This window comes from Camelus ferus, chromosome 7, assembly GCF_009834535.1.
Source record: "Camelus ferus isolate YT-003-E chromosome 7, BCGSAC_Cfer_1.0, whole genome shotgun sequence".
Classification (NCBI taxonomy): Eukaryota; Metazoa; Chordata; class Mammalia; order Artiodactyla; family Camelidae; genus Camelus; species Camelus ferus.
The window spans coordinates 15261609-15283634 of NC_045702.1; the positions used below are offsets into that span (position 1 = coordinate 15261609).

The 22026-nt window shown below is 45.4% G+C and overlaps 1 protein-coding gene across 1 annotated transcript in view; it reads right to left on the minus strand.

Moving 5' to 3' along the window:
* CREB3L2 (cAMP responsive element binding protein 3 like 2) overlaps nt 1–21666 on the minus strand; it is a 107786-nt gene extending 86120 nt beyond the window's left edge. The window contains exon 1 of the mRNA XM_006173066.3: nt 21159–21666. Within this exon, the coding sequence (XP_006173128.1) occupies nt 21159–21260 (102 nt within the window). The 5' untranslated portion in view covers nt 21261–21666. The remainder of the gene's footprint in view (nt 1–21158) is intronic.
* Between the last annotated feature and the right edge of the window lie 360 nt (nt 21667–22026).

The window sequence follows — 22026 nt, forward strand, 5'->3', positions numbered from 1 at the left end:
CCAAGCCTCGGTCTGGATGATGGCAGTTCAGTTTACACAAGTTAGAGCATTTGCTAAATTTCTGTGAATTGCGGGCGAGTCCAAGATTTATCTCTGAGTGACCCATAAAGAGTGGCCTGAGTGGCCCAAAGTTGTCTCTACTTTGTATTTTTCTCTTTAATTTGGTGGTGGGGCATGTATTTCTGCTTCTTTGAAAGCCACATCATCTGCCAATACTGAGTCCAAATTCCTGTCTGACAACTGTCTATTGCGGCTGAGGGGCTACTGATTCTGCTATTAACAGGTCCCAGGGTCTCCCAGTCTCTCCAGTCCCTACTGCCCCCACCATCTCCCCGATCAGCTTCACTCTTTTACCTGCCTGACTCCTGAGCTCAGGTCAACATAAAAGCAGATGATCTAGGAAGTTGGTAATGGACAGCCCTGATGCTATATGAAGGTTAGTAAGTCAGGTCACATTGTGTTCAAATAACGGGGAGCATGAAAAGAACACAAGACCCTGGTCAGGCAGTGATACTGGGGATCAGGAAGCTGAATGACCCAATCCACTGTTATGCCCACCAAGTGATAAGGAACGAAAGAAGTTGAGGCCAGTTCGAGTCAGGGCAGCAGGGGAGAGGCAACAAGGCAAGGGGCTGGGTATCCATTAAGTCTGTGTTTCCTCAAGTCCCACCCTCTACATTGCTGGGCAGAGTGCTGTTCGAGAAGTATTTGTGGGATGGAGACAAGAATGACACTCTCAGAGACGCATGCATTCATTTTATCAATGGCCTGTGAGGGCTGAGAGATCCAAGAGCAGCAAATTGAGGCAAAAGGAGCACTGATGGCTTCTCAGGGTATCTGAGAACTCAGATGTATGAAGAAACCCAAGGATCACGATATGAACGGTAAATGATGCTCCTCTGGGAAAAAGAAAATTCAAAGTCGTTGTATCTTAAGTGCAAAATCTGAGGAATAGGCCATGTCTGCTTGGTGGGCCCTACTGGGAGAGAAACTAGGGTCCTGTGTGAGCTCAGAAGGTAAAAGAGCTGGGTCCAAAACAAGGTGTCTGCTGCAGGCAAGGGAGGGAAGAACAACACCTGTGCTTCCCACCTGTCATCTCTGTTTTAATTTTTTTTTTCCATTGTCTTTCGTGAAACAAGTGTGTTTAGTCTGATTTCCCTATTTCCACCCACCAGGGTCAGGACAGGGCAAATTCTTGCCAGGTTGACTAAGCAAAGCACTATGAGGTCAGGCCATCACGCCAAGACATTGAAAGCACAGGCTACAACCAGTTCCACTGGTCTCCAATTTCAGAAGAGTACTGTCACCCAGATTCTGCATCCCTGTCACTGAAACACGCTGGGACTTCCAAGTGGACAGATAGAAAAGGAATTAGTCAGGAATGGGAGGGAGTCTAATCCAGATGTAGAACTGACCCCCAAGAAGGGCTCCTGGTGGGGCAAGTCAGTTTCTTGGGGTTCATCTAGCCTGATCTGGCATCAGTACTCAGTGCAGTGTTCTGGCGGGGGTCCTATCCCTCACAGGAGGGGCAGCACGATGCTCTTGCCAGCAGGTCTCACACTTGAACATGCACAGGAATCTGCTGGGGAGCTATGGATTTTCAGATTATCATTTGGAAGGTCTGGAGTAGATTCTGCATCAGCGACAGACTCCCAGGCAATGCTGATACTGCCAGTCCACAGACCATATTTTGAGTAGCAAAGACAGCAGTTTCATTTTGGACTCACCAGGGAAGCTGTTAAAAACATTTTTTTTTTTACTGACCAGGCCTCATCCCAGAACTAATTAGATCAGAATCTCATGGGCTGGGACCCAAGTATCAATATTTTTTAAGCTCCCAGGTAATTATAACATGGCCCAAACCAGGAACCATTGCTCTGGGAAATGGAGGTGGTCACAGCTGGAGCCTCACGGTTCCAGGGGTTCCATCAGGCCTAAAGCAACTTGGAGTACCTAGATGCCCAGTCAGGAGAACCCAGACTGATAGGCCACACCTCAGGCCTGGACAAACACAACTGGAGAAAGGGATGTGAAGGGTTGCTGGTGCCCAGGGCTTACGAGAAGCATTACAGGCACCAGTCACCAGCAAACCTAGCCCCAGATTTCCCCAGCCAGTAGACCAGGCTCCCGAAACACATGACGGGGCTTGCTCACTGTAGACAACGGAGCTGGTAGAGCTGGAGGTCCCCAGTAATTCAGCTGAGGGGGTAAAACCAGGAAGGGCAAAACAGGACAGTTGTTTTTCCCTGATAACAAGCAGAATCCCTCAGTGACCTCTATGAGTGACTGGCTCCTCTCTCAGCTACTCCTGCTCTTTATTTATACATCGGCCCAGTTACTCCACAATATGACCCCTTCTGGGTCTCCAGCTACTGCATACATTTGCAGAGTCAATACTGCAATTTCCAATCCCCCTTAACAATGTACACCAATAACGTGCCAACCTCCAGGATGCCATCATCGGCTGGGGACCCCCAAGTCCTGGCAATAAGTCAGGAGAATCTAAGAACAGGTTCCAAACCCCAAGTTGGGGTCCTTGTGCCATCAGAGCTGAGCAAAGCTCTAGAAGCAGTGGCAGATTTAGGGCATAGTCAGAGAGGAACGGAAAGGTCCAAGAGAGCAAAGGACACAAGAAGGGAAAGAGAAGGAAGGAGAAGAAGGAAGTCCAGGTGGGGAAAGGGGAGGTGGAACCCAGGTGAGTGCATCTGGCACCCTTCAGGGCCTGTGCCCAGGTCAGGAGTGAGTCAGCCTTAGGATAAGCCCAGATTCTAGGAAGGTCTGTGCTTTTAAAATGTATTTATATTTACCGTGTTTCAGAAATGACTTAAAATGGCTAAAGGAAATATATAATATGAAGTCAAACACAATTCAAAAATGTATGTAGAGAAGAATTTTGTGATGTGGGAGGACCAGGAAGTAGAGGAGAAAAAATAAGAGCAAACTAGGTATGCTCTGGGTATGATGAATGAATATGTGGGCCAGGGCCCTCCATGTATGTTTAGAAAAGACAGCTTCAACTTTTGTCAGCCAGGATCTTGAGAATACTATGAAATGTCTTAAATAAGCCAGATTATTTTTGGCTTATGATGTAAGCCACTTATTTTTCATGCATTCTCAAAAAAAAAAAAAAAAAAGTTTTTCTCCAAAAATGAAGACAAAGGGTTTAGGATACAAACAGTGCAGCTTTCAGGGTATGAGCTCCCTTGAGGTTCTTGGTTGGTAAGCTCACCTGTCAAAAACAGTCAGAATATAATTAATGCACAGCAGTAAGAGGAAGCACGGCTCCTCTAGAATGCTTTGGGGGTAAGGGGGGATGGATGCGGCATGGAGGGGGTTCTTGTCCGTGCACACAGCACACAGATGCTGGTGGTGGACAGTGCTGTGCACAGACCCGACCCTTCTCAGATTCCACTTTCTGCAGGACAGTAGCTCTTAACATTTGGGGGGTCATGAACAACTTTTGAAAACGTGATGAAAAATGCACATAGGGACCACACCTACAATATCCTGGAGAGCATGCTAGGAGGTTCCCAGACCCACTTGAGTCCACGATCTCACCTTTAAAGAACTGATACTTTACAGGTTCTCAACTCCTACAGGGTTCTTCCAGCAGAAAGTACAATGCCTAGTCACCCCACCCCCCTTATCACTTGGGAGCCTTATGAAACTCTAGTGAACCCTCAGTGCTGTGGACTGAATTGTGTCATCCCAAAACTCATATGGTGATACCTTAAGCCCCAGGGTGATGGTATATGAAGATGGGGCTTTTGAGAGGTAATTAGGGTTAGATGAAGTGATTGAAGGTGGGACCCCCATAAAGGGATTAGTGCCCTTATAAGAAGAGGACAAGAGACCAGAGAGTGTTCACTCTCCACCATGTGAAGACATAGCGAGAAGAAAGCCAGGAAGAGGGCCCTCCCTTAGATCAGAATTTGCTAGCACCTTGATCTTGGACTTTTTAGTGTCCAGACTCTGAGAAATAAATGTCTATAGTTTAAGCCATCCAGTCTATGGTATTTTGTGATAGCCAGGCGGGCTAATTCACCTGATACTCTCAATACCAAATACCATCCACCTGGTCCACTGTGGGGCATACGAGCTGCTGAGACACTGGTCCCCTCATTTTTGCCTCCTCTACCACACAGCCCAGAGGCAAGGTTGGAGGATGTCCTCCAGAGAGCTCTCAGGGACACAGACGCAGCACTGGGAGACTGCTTGTGCCCCTGAAGAAGGAATCTCAAACAGGAGAAGCAAGGGCTGAAAGGAAATGTCAGGGCTATCAGGAGGTGCGGGAAGGGAAAAAGAGGACTGAAACTGAAGATTCACAGAGAAGGCTGGTACAAAGCTAGTGGTCTTTCTGACACGTTCCAATAAAGCTGCCTACCTTCACACCCCTCTGCACACTGGGAGGAGTCTGTAAACACTGTCAGCTCAAGGCTGCTCTTCTAAAGAAGACACACCAGGCTGCAGGCTCCGACCAGGCAAAGCTGCTTCCTCTCAGCTCAGTGTTTTTATGCACCATCACTCTCCACCAAATAACAGACCTTTACAAATCCCCGCTCAAGGCCTACTCCTCCAACTTGCCTTCCCTGCCTGGCTACTTGGCCTGCCATGGCCGTTCCTGCTAGGCTTTGCTCCTCAAGGGCAGGGCTGAGTCTTCTGTGGCGTTTGTGATCATTCCAGGAGGCGGGATTCCAGGTTCCATACTCAGAGGCGGCCCAGTAATTATTGTTGGCTGGCTGCTTTTCCTGAGAAAGCACAATCAGACCTTTGGATTCCTATCCACACACACTGCCTGCATCCCTGCTGCTCTCCTCTCTTGTGAAAGGGGCTTCTTCACAGTGCACTCACATTGCGGGCACAGCGTACACATCTGGGGATGCATAGCCCAGCTCAGAAGTGGCAAAAAGTGCAACTGGGGTTTGGGACACACGGAGTCAAAGTAGAAGGAAATAAAGCAGTTCCCTTATCTGTGGCATGAAAGAGTTGTGCTTGGCCATCTCGAAAGTCCCTACCAGACCTACGATCCTTTAAGTTTGGGAAAATGTTACCAAGTAGTGCAGCAGAAACTGCTGCCTGACCACTCAATATCCATCCTGACCTCCCTCCTCCCCATCAGACATGCCAATCTTCTAACAAGATATCCAGCTAAACACTCACCTTCCTGGCCTCTCTTCAGTGAGGGGTGGCCAGCAAAACCTAAGAGGAATTCTGCTGGGGACCTCAGAGCGAAACTTGCCTTTTCTACTACAGGTATTACCCTCTCCTGTTTTGTCCTCCCACATTCTCCCTGCCAGGGAGGCCGATGTTACGCTGGAGGTAAAGCAGTCATCTTGCAGTCATGAGGCAATGCCAATGAGGACAAATGTCTATCTGCTAAATATGGCAGAATGAAAAGATGGGACAATCCTGGCCCCTTTGGCACTGTTCAACCACTACGCTAGTCCTAGAAGGCCTCACTCAGGACCTCTTGGTCCATAAGATAAGAAGGTCCTTACATGTTTAAATTACTGTATTTTGAAACCAAGTGACATACATGCTTGTCACCTTGAAATGTTGCCATCTTGGTTTTGGTTTTGGTTTTGGTTTTGGTTTGTTTTTCTAAATTTGGCTAAGGCAACAGTTTCTCAAAAGGGCAATGAGAAAAAAAAATCTACCTACCAGGATATTTTTCTTTTGATTGACAAATACCAAAGAACAAACTTCTGCATGAAAATTATTTGTATTTCATGAAAAACCAATGAAGGGCTAACCTGTCTCCAAAACTGTCAGCTGTTTGGCAATAATGCAGTTCCATAGAGAAGAACCGTCAGGTAGCTAACTGGTTCAGACTTGGTAGCCTCTACAGCTAAGGATTTTTGGCATTCACTCCACTATCAGCAATGAGTTATGTGTGTGTTTGTTTAAAATAAAAATTATAACTTCTAGAGGGAAAGAAGATTTGGGCACCGGTTTCTAACAGTTGTCTCTCTCAAAGCCCTACTGAAACTGCCAAAATAGTAACAAGGCATCATGGAAGTGGGTCCCTGTACATGGCAGAATCTCTGTGGAGAGAAGGCTAGTTGGTCCACGTAAAAGGCAATCAAGAGAAAACCAACTGAGAATTCGGCTTCCCAAGAAAGCAGACCCAGGGAAGACTCCTTCACTGAACTCTACTTACAGCAACTACTTTGGAAGGTCAGCTCAGGCTGTGGGTCAGAAGGAGGCCTGTGGCTTAAATGCCTTTTGCTGCAGCTTACCAACAGCACTCGAGGTTGCTATGCTGGGAAGGCCCCCGAGGACAGGCAGTGCCCCAGTAGATGAAGAGCCCTCAGGACTTCCCTGATGCTATGGGCAGGGCCCCACTGGAGCTGTTCCACGTCATGCTCACGTTCTTTCCCACTCTCCTCTTGTTAACGAATTTCTAAGCTTATCACAATCAGCCCAGAAATGCTACTTATATTTTAAAAAGCAGCATAAACTATCTCAACATCCACTCACAGATGGTTGCTTCAGGTGACGGCAGGAATAGGGAATGGGCCGGCCCCTTCCTGCCTTCCCTCTTGCGACTTGAAGAATGTTAACACCTGCCACCAATCCACCCCCTCAAAACCTACAAAGAATTTCAGTTCTGCAGAAGCAGGTGCCTGAAAAATCACAGTGTGAATTCAGTCATGCAAATCAATACCAGGCCTTGAGCCTAAAAAGATTCAGGTAGGAACTAAAAAAACTTTCAGAGTTTTTTCTTCTCCTAAATGTCATCACAATTAGGCCATGTTAGGGTGACAGTGGTCAAAAGGTACAAACTTCCAGTTATAAGATAAATGAGCCCTGGGGATGTAATGTATGGTGACTATAGCTAACAATACTGTGTTGTATATTTGAAAGTTTCTGAGAGTAGATTTTAAAAGTTCTCAACACAAGGGGAAAAAATTGTCACCATGTGAGGTGATGTTACCTAAACTTACTGTGGTGATCATTTTGCAATATATACATATATCAAGTCATTATGTTGTACATCTGAAACTCATATGTTATATGTCGATTATATCTCAATAAAACTGGAGAAAATAAATAAAATAATTAGGTCACATTAGAGGGGCTTTATTTTATTCATTCATTTTTTTCCATCAGTTTAGAATTCAGTAAGGGTTTTCCTCCCATGCCTCCCTGAAATTCGTGGAGTAGAAAAATGGAAGACAGGAACTGACTTTCTTCTAAGCACTGGCCATGTCCGAGACATGGAGATAGACACTTCATTTATATCATGTCACTCATTCTCCAACACGGCCTTGTGAAAGGTACCCAGAGTAGGGAGTGCCAAAACCAGACTGCAAGCCCAGAATCATACATTTGTCCATTTACTCAGCAAATACTTCACCGAACACCTCTGATGTGTTCGCCGCTGTTCTGGTAGCTTCCCTATGGAAAGCCCCGAGTGGAGATGGGAGCTGACAGATTCTGGGCTGTGATCAGCCTCATCCATTACTCCAATGCCCTGGGTGGACACCATCATTTTCTCTGAGTGCCATGTTGACAGAGCTGGGAAGCACGGGATACATAATTTGTTGGTGGTGATAAAGGCTCTGAAGCTTTTGCTTACTTCAAAATCCCTGTTTTTTCTACCAACACTCTGCCCCAGTGGTTGAGTGATCAGCAGACAACAGAACATTCAGAATCCAACAGCAGAAATAGGAAGAGTAGGAGGAATAACAAAGCTAAAACCTCAGCATGCCCAATCCACTCAACCATCCACCTCTCAGCTGGGCCAGGCATAATTTCAGTTTCCTCCTATAAGTCTGTATTTAAGTCAAAAGGAAACACTGGGTTTCTTTTGATTTAAAACCCATCTTATGTTCCCAACATGTAAACACAGATGAAAAACCAAATGATTTTCTGGCTGCTATTTCTCTCCCTCTTTTTCATTAAACACAAAAATGTATGTGGACATTGAGATTACCAGGGTCACTGGGCCCCTTCAGTTAGAACACGATGCCCCGGAAGCCAAGGGGGTCAGGTGAGTCTCTGTCTGGGTTTGTCTTGACCTCCTCAGTCTCCTTGGCCCACAGCCCCACGTCTTGCAGCTGCTTCCAAATGTAGGTCAGGGGCTGCAGGAGAGCCTTGGAAAGAAAACTTGCAAATTCAGAGCAGAACCAGAAAAACAACTGCTGGCAGTGCCTCAGAAATGAATACCATCTCAGGCTAGGAAGTTAAAAGTCATAGCTACAAAGCTCAGCTTCAAGTTCTTTGGTACCAAAAAAGCAGTACTTCACCCACTCCATCCCACACTCCTTTCCAAAGGACAACATCTGAAGCTTGTAAATGGAAGGGGAGGGGGCAGGAAGGTGGGGAGGACATTCACCATATTTTAACCTCTTAATTGTATTCTGCTGAAATCTATAGGTCTGCTCCAAAATTGTTTGAGGTAAGTTTTTATTAAAATGAAGCAAAAAACAGCCTACACACACTCACACATTTGCACACATATTTTTGAGGCCCTTATGGACAAATCTGGCTTCTTGCTGGATTACAAAAGGAACCTTGTCTGTGACTAATTTTTAAAAACAAAGTGAAATTCAAAAGCTGCCACAGGTAACCCAGCTTATGAATCCACATTCCAAAAGTCTGTAAAGCGGGATGCGTGGAGGGGAGAGGGCAGGCAGTGTATGGAAACTGCACATTCTGCTCAATTTTGTTGCGAACCTAAAGCCGTTCTAAAAAATTGTCTTTTTTAAAAAAAATTTGCAACATAAGTGCTTCAAACTCACAAGACATTCTGTTATTGAAATAATGTGATCAAAAGTAATTTGGTTCTCAGTCAGCCCAGAGACCCACTTAACGCATCCTGCGGCTGAATGGTGTGGGGTAAATCCTAAACTCAGTGTCACCTCGCAGGAGGGAAGCTACCAGAACAGTAGCGGGCACATCAGAGGGATTCAGTGAAGTATTTGCTGAGTGGATGGATGAATGAATGATTCTGGGCATGCAGTCTGGTTGTGGCACTCCCTACTCTGGGTACCTTTCACAAGGCCATGATGGACGGGTGAGTGACATGATGTAAATGAAGTGTCTATCTCCGTGCCTGGGACATGGCCACCGCTTAGGAGAAAGTCGGTTCCTGTCCTCCATTTTTCTACTACAATAATTTCAAGGAGGTGTAGGAAGAAAACTCAAGCTGAATTCTAAACTGAAGAATCTGCTCCGGGCTGAGAAGGGCCACCTGCTGCTTCCACCCTGTGCAGTCACGAAGTAGAATTCTCCTTATCCTCCACCCACTTCTTTCCTGGGCTCAACTTCAGTACTGGCTGCAGAATTCTTCCCCTATTCCTGTTCCTCATCTCCCTGGGAGGGCTGAGGGCCATGAAAGCAACATCCCGGACCCAGGGCAGCAGAGAGCAAAGGAAAAGGCCAGCCCCAGCACTTGGAGGGCGCTGGAGGGTGTCCCGTCAGAGTCCCCTTGTAGGTCCTAAAACCCAGGCACTGCTCGTAGCTGCATATTTTCTTTGAAGCAGCATCATTTGCTTTAATGTTCCTTCCACTGGAAGGCCGTCGAGCTCATATTCTTATTACAAAACAATTTGTCTTCACCTGCAACTATTATGTTATTAAAAATGGGGCCAATGTTTTTTTTTTTTTTTTCTGTTTTTCTACCATTTGAATATTGTTGATGTCTCTGTGATCAAACTCATCTTTGGCAGCCAGTGGGTCCACCTGATCCTTTTTCAGTGGGAAGAGTCAGCAGAAACAGTGAAAGGAAAAGGCTCGAGCCTTATAGGATAAATCCCAGCCCTCTTGTACAGATATAAAGCATCTAGAGATGCTCCCTTCGCACGTCCCAAAGCCTGAGAACTGTGAATGACACATGCACGAAGGGACACAGGCACAAACTCCTTTAGAAGGATTAGAAGAATGTCAGGAATAGGTGGATTCAGCCTGGAGAGAAGAAGGAAGAGAGGTTGGCTCCCCAGAATACCTCACAGGCACTGCGACAGTCTCCAAGGCCCATTGTGAGGATTGATTTTACAAGAAACAAAAGGAAAGAGGCTCCATTGTATATATTATCCATTATGCATATTTACTCTCAGTTCCTGCCCTTCTGCAGTTTCTTCTCTTGCCTAGAAACAAGGCCTCCACGCCCTGGGCACAGCCACAGGGCACGCCCACAGGTCCAGACCCCCGGGGGCCTCTCCGGCTCCGAGACACGAGTCTACCCTGAGCGACCATACGGTCCTCTGAGCGCTTGGAGGTCTGCCGAAGCGCACACTCAGCCCTTGTTTATCCTGACCACTCTGTAGCAACTCTCCCCTCTTTTGGATCCTGTGACGGGACTTTCCTGGATTTTCCCCACTTTTTCTGCTGATTCCATCTGAGTTCCATCTGCAGATTTCTGCCCCTACCCCAAACCCTTCAAGTGCCCCCCAGGGCTTCATTCTCAGCTTTGTTCTCACACTCCTTGCTCTCCCCCTGACCTTCCTGGACTATCTTATTAAGGCTTTTGGCTTCACTTATCCCCCATGAAAGGTCTCCGAGACCTTTCACCAGAACATCAGACCCAAGTTTCCAAATGCCTTTTAGGTATCTCTCCTGAATGTTCCACGATCACATCAGAATCATCATCCAAAACTGAATTCATGATCTTCCCCACCAAACTCATTCTTCATTCCAAATATCCCCTTTCTAGATCAATAGCAGCACCATCAACTCAGTCTGCCACATCAGAAAACAGGAAGTCTCCCACATCCCTCTCTCATATCCCACTGTCACCAAGTCTCCAGGTTGCTCCTAACCCTTTCTTGCATTCACGTGCTCCTCCCTGTCAGGCTCAACGCCTTCACAGTGTCTTGTACGCCATGGATGAGCTAGCCAGCCAACAGATCCTCTTGCTGCCATTCATTCTTCCCTCAAACCCATCCTTCACAACCACTAGGGTTTCCTTTGTAAAACACATTTCTACCTCTGTCTCTTTGTTGTCAAAAGTCTTAAAAGCTTCCCACCCTACTACCCACAAAAGAATATCCAAATGGTTAGCAAAGCATGCAAACTTTGTATGATCTTGTCATATCTCCCAACACTCCCCAGAGTACACTACTCTCAAACTGCATAAATCTACTCGTGATTCCCAGAATCAGTTATGACATTTTACACATTCCTACTCTGTACCTGCTGTCCCCACTGCCTGGAGAACTCCTATTTACACATCAGGACCCCATGCAAATATCATCTATTCTGCGAGATGCTCTCCAACTCCTCATCTCCTTTGGGTCTGTTACTCTACCCTCTATGCTCCAGAAATGCTTTGAACACAGTTTTAAAGGAAAATGTACACAAGATACTTAATGACTTGTTTATATATCTTCCTTCCACTCTACTGGGAGAGCCACAAGGTCAAGACTCTATATCCTCCTGCGTAGGACATGCATAGGTTTAGAAAAGCAGTTAATCAAATTGGAGGAAGGACCAGCTATGAGAGATGTTTCCCCAGGATGTACGGACAGGAAGTGAGGGGAAGGAAGGAATTAATGGCTGAACCTTTAAAATGCTATGATTGGAAACCTTGAATTTAAATTTCTGTGTAACACAATTGGCCAGTGAGAAAGCATTTCCATCACAAATTCTTGTTTCCTCCAAGTTTGCTAAAAACATCACCCTATCAGTTTGAATCCTGCAGGCACTTTCTCAGCCAAAAGGAATTTCCCTTTAAACAAAAACTATTCAGTCATTTCCAAGATATGAGATGTTTAAAAACCAGGATTTTCCACTCAGACGACTAGAAAACTGTTTGTAGATTTTTTTTTCTCCAGACTCCTTTTATTTGCCAAGAAGTCTGAAGAGGGTTTTTTTTGTGTCTTGGATTTTTTTTTCCTGATGTAAAAAAAAAAAGAAAAGTTTCCTACCTCTGTGCCTCTCTGTTTTTCCACTCTTTATTTTGTCTGGGTCTTACTGAAGCAAGCTTTTAAGTCAGAACAGAGGCTATAAAATGCAAACTACAACTGAGTTCCCCAATTCAATAGGCAATCAGCTGAATCTTCTTGTTGTTTTATTTTTTCATCTTTTTAAACCTTTATTGCTTTCTTAGAAGCCCCTCTTCCAAATACAGACGCACTGGGGGTTATGGATTTAAAGTATAAATTTGGGGGACACAAACATCCAGTACACATTGTTGTTGTTATTTTTAAATCACCCTGGTTTTTTTTTTGTTTTTTTCTTTTTAAGATCAGAGGCTTTCAAGGGTAGGAGGGTGATACTCAGACAGAACTGTGGAATTCAAAGAAACCTCTGGGACCATGTAATACAATTCAGCATTTTATAGCAGGATAAACTGAGACTGACCATGTGAAGTAACCTGTACTATAATGAGTTTTTCCAAAGAAAAACTCTCTTCCAAGATACTTCTAACAAGAAGCAGGCCTAGAAATTTGAGTGGCTCAGAGGAACCCATCTCCACTCTTAAAAAGCTCTTTGGTAATGTCAGTAAAGTTTAGACAAATAAATTACTCCAGAATAGAGCTACTCAAAGGCGGGCAATGCAACATAAGGCAACTGTAACTGAGCTCGACAGCAGTAGACACACCAGACAGCTCGATGGGACAGGATGTAAGAGGTCATGCCTGACTTTTGCATTGAGATTCCACGCAGTCCTAGAAAAAATCAGACATTGCAGAACACCACAAAGGGTTTCCCAAGCCGAAGAATAAGCACAAGCCCAGTCAAAACACAGCCTGTGTCTGATGGGTGACATTGCCTCCAGAAACAGCTACGTTCCAGCAATGACTCATGAGCCTCTTGTGGGTTTACACTGCAGGAGAGCTGAGTCACTAAACATTCCCTGAGATAACAGGGGTGCCGTGATAAGGGGGATCAAAGTGTCCTCAGCTCTTCTTAGTCAGAGCAACGCATCAGGAAGATTCAAGGGTTACCAGCTGGAGCTGTCCTACAGCTCATGAGGCCCAGAAGAATCTTGGGTCATACTCCAAAGATCTCCTAGTTTCCATCAACAGACAAATAACAGAAGGAAAGATCTGAGAACCAGCTGGACTGAAGTTGATGGAGGAGCCCAGCAGAGTGTACAGAGAGAACAGAAGACCAAGCACCAAACATTTAACAGGTGGTAGGGAAGCCAGCAAAGGAGGAAAAACTAAGTCTCCCAGGGTGTCATGGAAGCCAAAGCAAGAGGGAGTTATGAGATGACTATGTGGTCGGTCAGTATTGTCAAATATTTCCATGAGGCCCTGCAGGTAAGGACAGAGAGAAGACTAGTGGATCCAGTAGTGAGAGAGAAGCTGGAGAGCCTTCAGGCAGCAGGAGGAACCAGAACATACAGGAGGCAGAAGCACACAGTGAGGAAATGGAGCAAGGCCGCAGCCACTGACCATTTGTCTGCGAGAACCAGGCAGTAAACGAGAGAGAAAAAATGAGCAGAGCAAGGAGGGGCAAGAGCATCTGGCAAACATGTGTTCAAGGCGGAGATCTGTGTTTACAGCAGAAGATAGATGCTGGGGAGAAGAGGAAATGAAGATGCATGAGAAAGAATAATTACAGGTCCCTTGTGCTTCCTGAACAATGCCAGCCCTCTGAGGTGAGGACACCTCTTCCCCAGAAAGAAGACATCTGACTTAGGGGAGAGAGTGGTACGACGTGAACACTACGGGCCAGGCAGCGACAAGTGAAGAAACTGTGCCCCAGAGAGGTGAGGTAACTTGCCCAAGGTCACCAGAGAACCAGCAGCCCTGGACACCAAGTCCGCCTGGCTCGAAAGCCCACCCTTTCCACAACACTGCCTTCAACTCTACTCCAGTGGAAACTGGGACGCTCAGACTACTGGCCTCCCTCCCATCTTGCTCTCTAAACAAAACATGAAAAACTATTGACATCAAATTACCCAAATAACTTTCATATTAAATTCTCAAAGTTGCAGAGGCATTTACAAGCACCCAGAGCTTTAAAAATACATTAATGAAAGAGGAAAGCCACCGAGCTTATCCATTCTCCAAGATTGCCTCACTCCACTTAATTGTACCTCAAGGAAGTATAACATATCTCTGAGCATCCTGTGCTTGGCTAAGCATCGTGGGAGTATAGAAAAGACAGTCATGTCTCCTGCCTTCAAGGAGCTTGTGTCCCAGCTGAGCAAATCTCTTCATTGCTTGAGGCCTCAGATTCTCCATAGATTAAAAACAGACCATCACCTCCTAAGTACTTCATGGGTAACCTAGACCATTCCATTCAAGGAAGAATTGAGGTCACTTGGAACTTCATTTGGAAGAACCCGAGAGCATGTGCTGAGCCCGGAGGAGAAGGAACAGACTCAAGGTTGACAAAAAGATGGTGGGTCTCACTGTTTTTTTCTAGCTGGGAATGGGAATTTTTTCTGAGGCAGGGAATGTAAACACTACTCTCTCACTCACAAAATCACTCACTTGGGCAATTCAGACAGCCTACAGACATAGGTCCTCAGTGCTACCAAATGCCCAGCCAAGGCCTAAGGCCACCTGCCCAAAGACAGTCCACAGGCAGATCAGAACCATAAGGCTGAGGCAGGCAGTTCAAGCTGTAAACAGGCACATGTGCCTTTATCAGTATTTGAACAGCCACATGCAATTGAAAACACAGCTTCTTTGAAAAACAGCATTCAGCTGTCTGCCTACAGATATGAGGTTGTGTGGACCTCGAACAGAACAAGCCATTCTTGTCTTACGTGGTGATCATGATTACAGGTCCAGTCAGTTACCTCCAACTCTGATATGTGACCCTGATGCAGAGAATTCAGATAATTAGAGCTAATACTGCATTTCCTAGTTAGTGAGCTGGGCCACAGCCATACTCCCTCGTGATAGTCTCTGCAGGCATTGCAGAGATATTCCAGTCTCTATCGTCTTCCTTTATTGGGTGCCATTAGCATGGATAAACAATGTTCTTAGAGCTTTGCGAGTAACATGGTACTTGGTTTGGTCTCTTGCCCCCATGGCCAATTACTACAGATTTTAAAACATTTTCCATTGCTAGCCCATCTTTGTGAGAAAAAGTTATTGACTAATGAACACACCTTTTGGTTAAGGAAAGGTCTGCCAACACAGACTATTTCAGTAATGATCATTATAAATGGTCATACTGGCTGAGGTTCCAATACCCCCTCCATCCCCATATGACTAATCTAAGCCAATCGGCTAAATCTCTTTCCAGACATTGGTTTAGAAATGGTGATACGATCCAATCCTTGCCAATGAAGCACAAAGAGAAATCAGCTGGTGGGTTTCTGAAGAAAGTTTCTTCCATCCTAAAAAGGGACACAGGGAAGATGTAACCTCTCTTCCTCCTCTGTATAGTGTCATTTTGAATTGAACACCTGAAACTCATATGGGTATGAGTTGCCTTCTGGTTGCCTCTAACCTGACGATGAAATCTGCATGGAGACGGATGGAACCGAGGTCCATGATGACACAAAGGAGCTGCTGAGTCAGCCAAACAAGTAACTATACTTCTAGGCCTTCTGCAACATGGCACAATAATTTACTTATTGTGTGAGCAATCTGAATCAGTTTTGTTACTTGCAGCTGCAGGCACTGTAATTTAATTCAATTATTAATCTAGATGCAGTGCCTCATTTCTCCTGCAAGAGCAATTTGACATCAGAGTTCCATAGAACACTATCACTCAGGGATATCACAAGAAAAAGGGCAAGTGCAAAACCCAGTGCCGTCCTCTCATCTTTCAAGTCTGTGCCCAAGTCCACCTTCCCCTAACACCATGAGAACAATTTCAGAAACAGTAATACAACTAGGTCAAAGATTTTTTTACCAAGCCAGTGAAAATCCTTTAGATAATAGATGAATTAGCAACACATATACAAGGCTGCCTTATGAATAAGGGCCACATGCATGACTAGGAGAGGGGTAGAGAGGGCTCCACCCCATGCCCCAAATAGTCCTCCCCTACTACCTGGCTATTGCCTTAAGTTCTCCATTTAGAGTCACGCTTTTAAGCTGAGGTAATTATTGTTAAATATAAATGCCCATTTAGCGGTCATATGTTAAGCTTTACCAATATTTAAATTTCTAGCATAAGCTTAACAAATCTTTCCTGAGAGCAAAATTAAAGGGGGGGGGGATTGGATGTGCTATACACCAGAAATTGATACAACATTGTAAACTGACTATAACTCAAAAAAAAAAAAAAACTGTAAAAGCAATTTTAATAAAAAGACATTTTGATTGGAAAAAAAAAAGAAAAAAGAGGGGGAAATGGAAAAAGAACATGCTACAGCGAGCACTTAGAGTCCAAGAAGCGAAGGAAATGCAAAAGGAGTGTAGGTGAAGAAAGGTGCCATGAGGGTCTTGAAGACAAATTCTACTGACTTCACAGTTTTGGCTCCTACTGGAACTTCTTACCTTTCTTCAGTTGGTGGAGGTCAGGTGACCAGAAGTAATGATTTCTCAAGTCAATGATGACCCAGGGTCCCGCTCACAATCTGGCCAGGGGCCAACAATAGGAGAGGAATGTCAAACCAAAGTTCCCATGTCCTCCTGGGGCCCTATTAAGCCTCTGGGCCACCAGGAGGAAGGGGAAACCACCAGCCTCTGAGATCAGTCACCGTGTACCGATAATCAGGGATGGATGTGGGAGCCGGAGGGCCTTCACATCTGGACACCAGCCAGGTGGAGTCTTCCCACAACTCCCCACCAACCACTGTTTGGGCTCAGTCATTTCACTTTAAGAACCAACTGGATATAAAATTTAAGCAGCAGAACCACTAAATAATTATCCCAAGAACTGGATTTGTGTGAATTTAGCATTTAAAACAAGCAGAACTTCTGTCATCTTTGCAAAGACTTGGTGATTCCCATTGTATACCTTAAAAAAAATCATTGCAAAAATTGATAAAAAATTTTCCAGATTGCTAAACTGAGCTATAAGAACGTTACCAAGAGCATGGTGTTCATCATCCACAAACCCACTGTTAATCCTCCACCCTCAGAGCCCCTTTCCCCAAGCACTCCTGCTTCCTCTTTCTTCATCCAAGGCCTCCACCAACTCCCACGGTGTTGAGCTGAGCTTAATACAGCCCCAGGTCCCTCTGTCCCCACCAGGAAACACAGGCTAAAAGTACCTCTAGTCCAGTTTTACGTGGTGCCTTTAAATGGTCATTTTTCACTTCCTAAATATTTTCAGGAGGTAAAAATTTGAACAGGACAAAAGGGGTAGCATGTAAATAACTCCCTCTCCCTCCCTCCCTCTTTTGACCTCCAGACCCTTAAATCCCCTTACCAGGAAAACATCAATTATCTGTTTCTTGAGCATCCTTTCAGATATAGTTGGTGCATATAATAATATATATAGATAAGACTTATAGACTTGTTTGCTCTTTAAATTGCAGAGTCCCACAGTGAATTCCCAGAAATGCAATCTGCACAGAATCTTACAGGAATAACACATGAATGTTAGAAATGTCCAACATCCAGGCAGGTTTAGGGGAAGGGACAAGGTTTTTCAGAATGATCTGAAAAGAGACATACACTACTTTTTGTATTTGCCATCTTTTCTGAAATCACTTTTAGCCTGTATCCACTCTAGAAACAACAGCTTTCCCAAAAGTACTACTCACTGACTTAAAATTATATCTCATCATCTCTATGGGAACTATTTTTTAAGCTTCAAGAGAAAGCCCAAAGCTCTAATAATTCAGGATCTAATGAGAAAGTCCAAATTTACTCCATCTATGGGCCTCTTTATTTTGCAGACTTTGAATCTGTCTCCTCTAAGCCTTTGTCCTTCTGGACCAAGAAGTCTTCATAACCAACCAAATGAGGAAAACATTGCACCTGATGGCTCCTGGAAGGCTCCTGGGAGGTGTGACAATCCCAGCCTTGGGCAATCTGAACTTTCCATGCTTTTAAAATCAGGTAGGTGACAGGTTTGCTAAGACAAGGCATTAGCAATCATGCACGTGGTAGCTAAATCCCTATGTACAACAAAGAGAGTGATCACGCTAGGAAGGGTTAGTGGCTGGCATTGCCATTTTGGTTAAATATTAGCCGCCTTCAGACTCAGCAATTTCTGACCCCTCAGTCATCCTCTCCCATCCTCTGATTCAGTTCCTTCTCTTTAAGTCTGGCCCTTCATTCATACAGAATGGTAGGCAAGTACCTGGGCTCTGGAGGCAGGCAGACTTTAAAGTCTGGTTCTGTCATTAACTAGCATTAATTTGCCAAGTCACTAAAGCTCATTAAGTCTCAGTTTTCTTATGTGTAAGTGAGAAGAAAAATGACTCCTTCACTGAGTCATTAAGATATAAATTGTGTAAAGTACTAAATACAATGCCTTTCATCAGGACCATCATATAACCGATGGGACCTGATACAAAAATGCAAATGTGGGACCCCTTGTTCAAAAGTTATTAAGGATTTCAAGACAGTGACAGCAAAGCATCAAACCAAGTGTGGGCCCTGTGGGACTGCACAAGTGGCAGGCCCATGAAGCCAGCTGTCCCTTTCAGATAATAAATATTCAATAGATGGTACCTATATCTTCCCCCTTTCCTACTTACAGCTGTGCCTTATCCCTCCTCGCAGGCTCTCCACTCCCAATATGAAACTTGGGAAGTTTCACTGGGCTATTCCAAAAACAAGCACTGTGTCTCAGAAGTAACCTGCATTGACAAGGAAAATAACTGACCAAAATGGGAGGATCTAAAACAGAAGGTGATATTACCATAGGTTCATGCCAGAGGCACTCCCATCTCAGGGCCTTTGCTCTGGCTTTTCGTCAGCTGAGATAACCTTCTCCCCTCCTTTAGGCCTCAGTTCAGATCCACTTCCTATGGGAGGCTTAAGCTGATCAGTTAGTTTATGATCATATTTTGCCCTTCCTCCATCCTGTTTTCTCTGTTCCTCTTACCTTGCTCTACTTTTACTTTTTCCATAGCACTTATATTGTCCAACACACTAATCACGTACTTCTTTACTGTATTTATCATTCATTGTTTATCTTTCTCTGGTCACACACACACACACACACACACATACACAAGTGTAAGCTTCTCAAGGTCAAGAATTTGGAGTGGGGGGGGTTGTTCATTGATGTATCCCAACAGCTGAGAACAGTGTTTGGCACATAGAAGCTGTTCAATAACCATTCACTGAAAGAACAAATAAATCTTTGAGTACATGCATAATCGGGCCATCCTTTTCCCACTTAGAGGTCAGGCCATTTTACATTATGGACAAATGGCAATAATAACCAACTCTGCAACTGGATACCCAACAGAGTGCAAGAAACAGATGGGAAAGTTATCTATTCTCAAATCTCTGCCAAACTCCCCTTAGTTTAGAAGGAATATAATCCAGTTGTCTGTGCTACTTTCCAATACCTCTTTCAACACTAATTCATATACGCAGTTTGTGGGCCATGAGTTGCAGCAATGATGAGTGACATTTTATACGAGTGAACTGCCCAGAAGAGAGACACGTCCCTAAGTGGCAGCTATAAAAGTTGTTTTTAAAAAATCTAATGAGAAGGAAAAAATCTCACATCACTGCTTCATCATAATGACATAGAAAAACTGAGCCCTTAATACCAAAAGGAATGTAAGGTCTGTCTCTGCCCCTGAAACTGTGCATTCAGATGTCAGCGCCAGTCCAAGCTGTTCTGCCTGGAGTTAATGTCACAGTCACAGGTAGTGTCTCAAACCTCAGCCTGAGATCTCACAAATGCAAATCCTGAGGCCCAAAGAAGGGAATGTGGACGCCTGTGCACAGTTCATCTTACCAGCTGAAAGGCAAGCCCAAAGCAACGGCATCACAACTGCTGGATGAGATATTTTCACAGCATGTGTGAGGACAAAAGAGAAGAGCTGCCCCTCGCGAATGGTGGAAAAGTGGCCTGTGTTGGTAGAAAGACTGGGAGCACCCAATTTTCAGAAGATATTTGGGGGCCAAAGTGCTCAAAGTTTTGTACTGACAACAGGAAGCACATCTGGGCCCCCAATCCAGACGCAGCCCACGTGGTCTCCTCCGGTAGGGCTCAGCCAGCAAAGCCCAGAAGATCACACCACACATCTGGCTTTTGACCCAGCATGAACTACCACTCCCTCTCAGGCCCTGCACTCCGCATGTTTTCACCAAGCCACTCTCAGCCACCACAAATGCCTTGGTGGGAATCACAGGGAGGCCCGCATCCCTCTTCCCAAAATAACGTCAGCCAGAGGCAAAGGCCAAAGAGGTGGAGCCTGCAGGCCATTTTGCAAGTTTCAAATATCCTGGCACTGACCCCATTAAAAGAATCATGAAGGGGAAACAGCCAAGCCTCTCATTTTTCTCATTAGTGTTTCCCTCTCTCTCTCATTACAAACTCTGCATTTATAAAAAAGAAACAAAGAGATCTCACATAAAATCATATTATCAATGCTGGCTATTGGAAACAAAATTTCATTTTGCAAATTTAATACCAAAAGCTTGAAATTTATTTAAAATAAATGTGTGCTCTCTGTGACAGTTTAATGCCCAAAGGGGTCTCTGGGGCATAAGACTGAAGGAACTGGTGAGCTGTCCCACCTTCTCGAAAGCCCTTCTGAAGTATGCACTGCCTCAGATTTTCCATATTGCTTTTCTGATCTTTCCTCTGAAGAAGGAAGCAGATTTCTTGGCTGTATAGTTAAAGGAGCCAAATAAAGCAGCCTTCCTCCTAATGGGGAGGGGCCTTTTCAAAACACACAGATACGCACAGGCATACTTCGTAAAATACAAATAAGAAAGTAAAGAGAGAGAGAGAATATGACAGTGAAGGAAAGAAAATGCTACTTTATTTTGTCTAGTTTTTTAAAACCTTCCCACAAAAATCAGAAGCAACCTAAACAGAGGCAGATTATCAAAACATCTACCTCTTCTCCCGCTTTATAGTGCTGACAGCAATAGAAAATGATACTGCGTAGGTGAAAAAACCTCAGGGAAAAAAGTATAAGTTGCTAAAGGAATACAAAGCGTCGTTACTACTACCAAAAGTTTAAAAGGGCTAGCTGCCCACCTTCAGTGTGCAGCTAGAAAAACCACAGCTCTCCCCAGATCTCTTCACTCTGGGCATGCTCTTCCCAATACTTCCTTCCCAGTTCTCAGCCCCGAGCAGTTCCTTGGATGACACTTTCCCCGCTCGAGCCGCCCCTTCCCCGCCCGGCCCCGCCGAGTCCTCACCGTGTGATACATGAGAGCCTCGGTTTCCCCGGGCTCTGACAGCTCGCTCAGCTTGCGGTCCCACTGCAGGACGCTCTGCTCCCCGCTCTCCAGCACCTCCATGGTGGTCCGAGGCGCGCTGGGCCGAGGATGCTGAGGGCAAGAGGGGAGCCGGCAGGGCCGCCTCGGAGGGCGAGATCTGCCTCCGCGCGAGTGGGTGTGCGTGTGTGTGAGCGTGGGTGTGCGTGTAGCTTATGCACTTAGGAAGGAAAACGTTCGCTCCTCTGCCTGAGAGAGAGCTGCCAAGGGCCCCGGTCCGGTGTCCTCCGAGAGCTGAGAATCCCCAGAGGAGACAGGCTGTCCAGAGATCAGACCGAAGGCTGAGGAAGTTAAAGCAGGGTGTGCATCCAAAATGAAGGCAGGAGATCAGCTCTCATCCCAAGAAAAGCCCTTCTCAATAAGTCCACTTTCCACTACTGCTCCAGACACAAACTTTGAGACTCCTCAGGGTTCCTCAGTTCAACTCCGGGACTCAGCCACGACTCCACCTCCCTCCAGAGCGGTGACCAATCGGATACTCAGTTCGCCCGCTCTATCCAATCAGAAGTCTATCTCTCCGCCCAAAGGCGGGAGCACCGGGAAGTCTCCGCCCAAGCTTTGGAATGCGGGCGGGGAGCGATTTTGACGTCACCGGGGAACTACTCCTGCCTAAGTGCCGGCTGCGGCCGCGGTCTGAGGCAGCGGACAAATGGAGTGCTAGAGTCCAGGAATGATGGACTGGGGGAACAACCAATGAGAAAAGGGTGCTTGTAGGGAGAGCCAATCAAATAGCGACAAGAATACATTTTATAAGTGGGGGGGGGTTCAGTCGCCTCTAAGAATCCAGAGG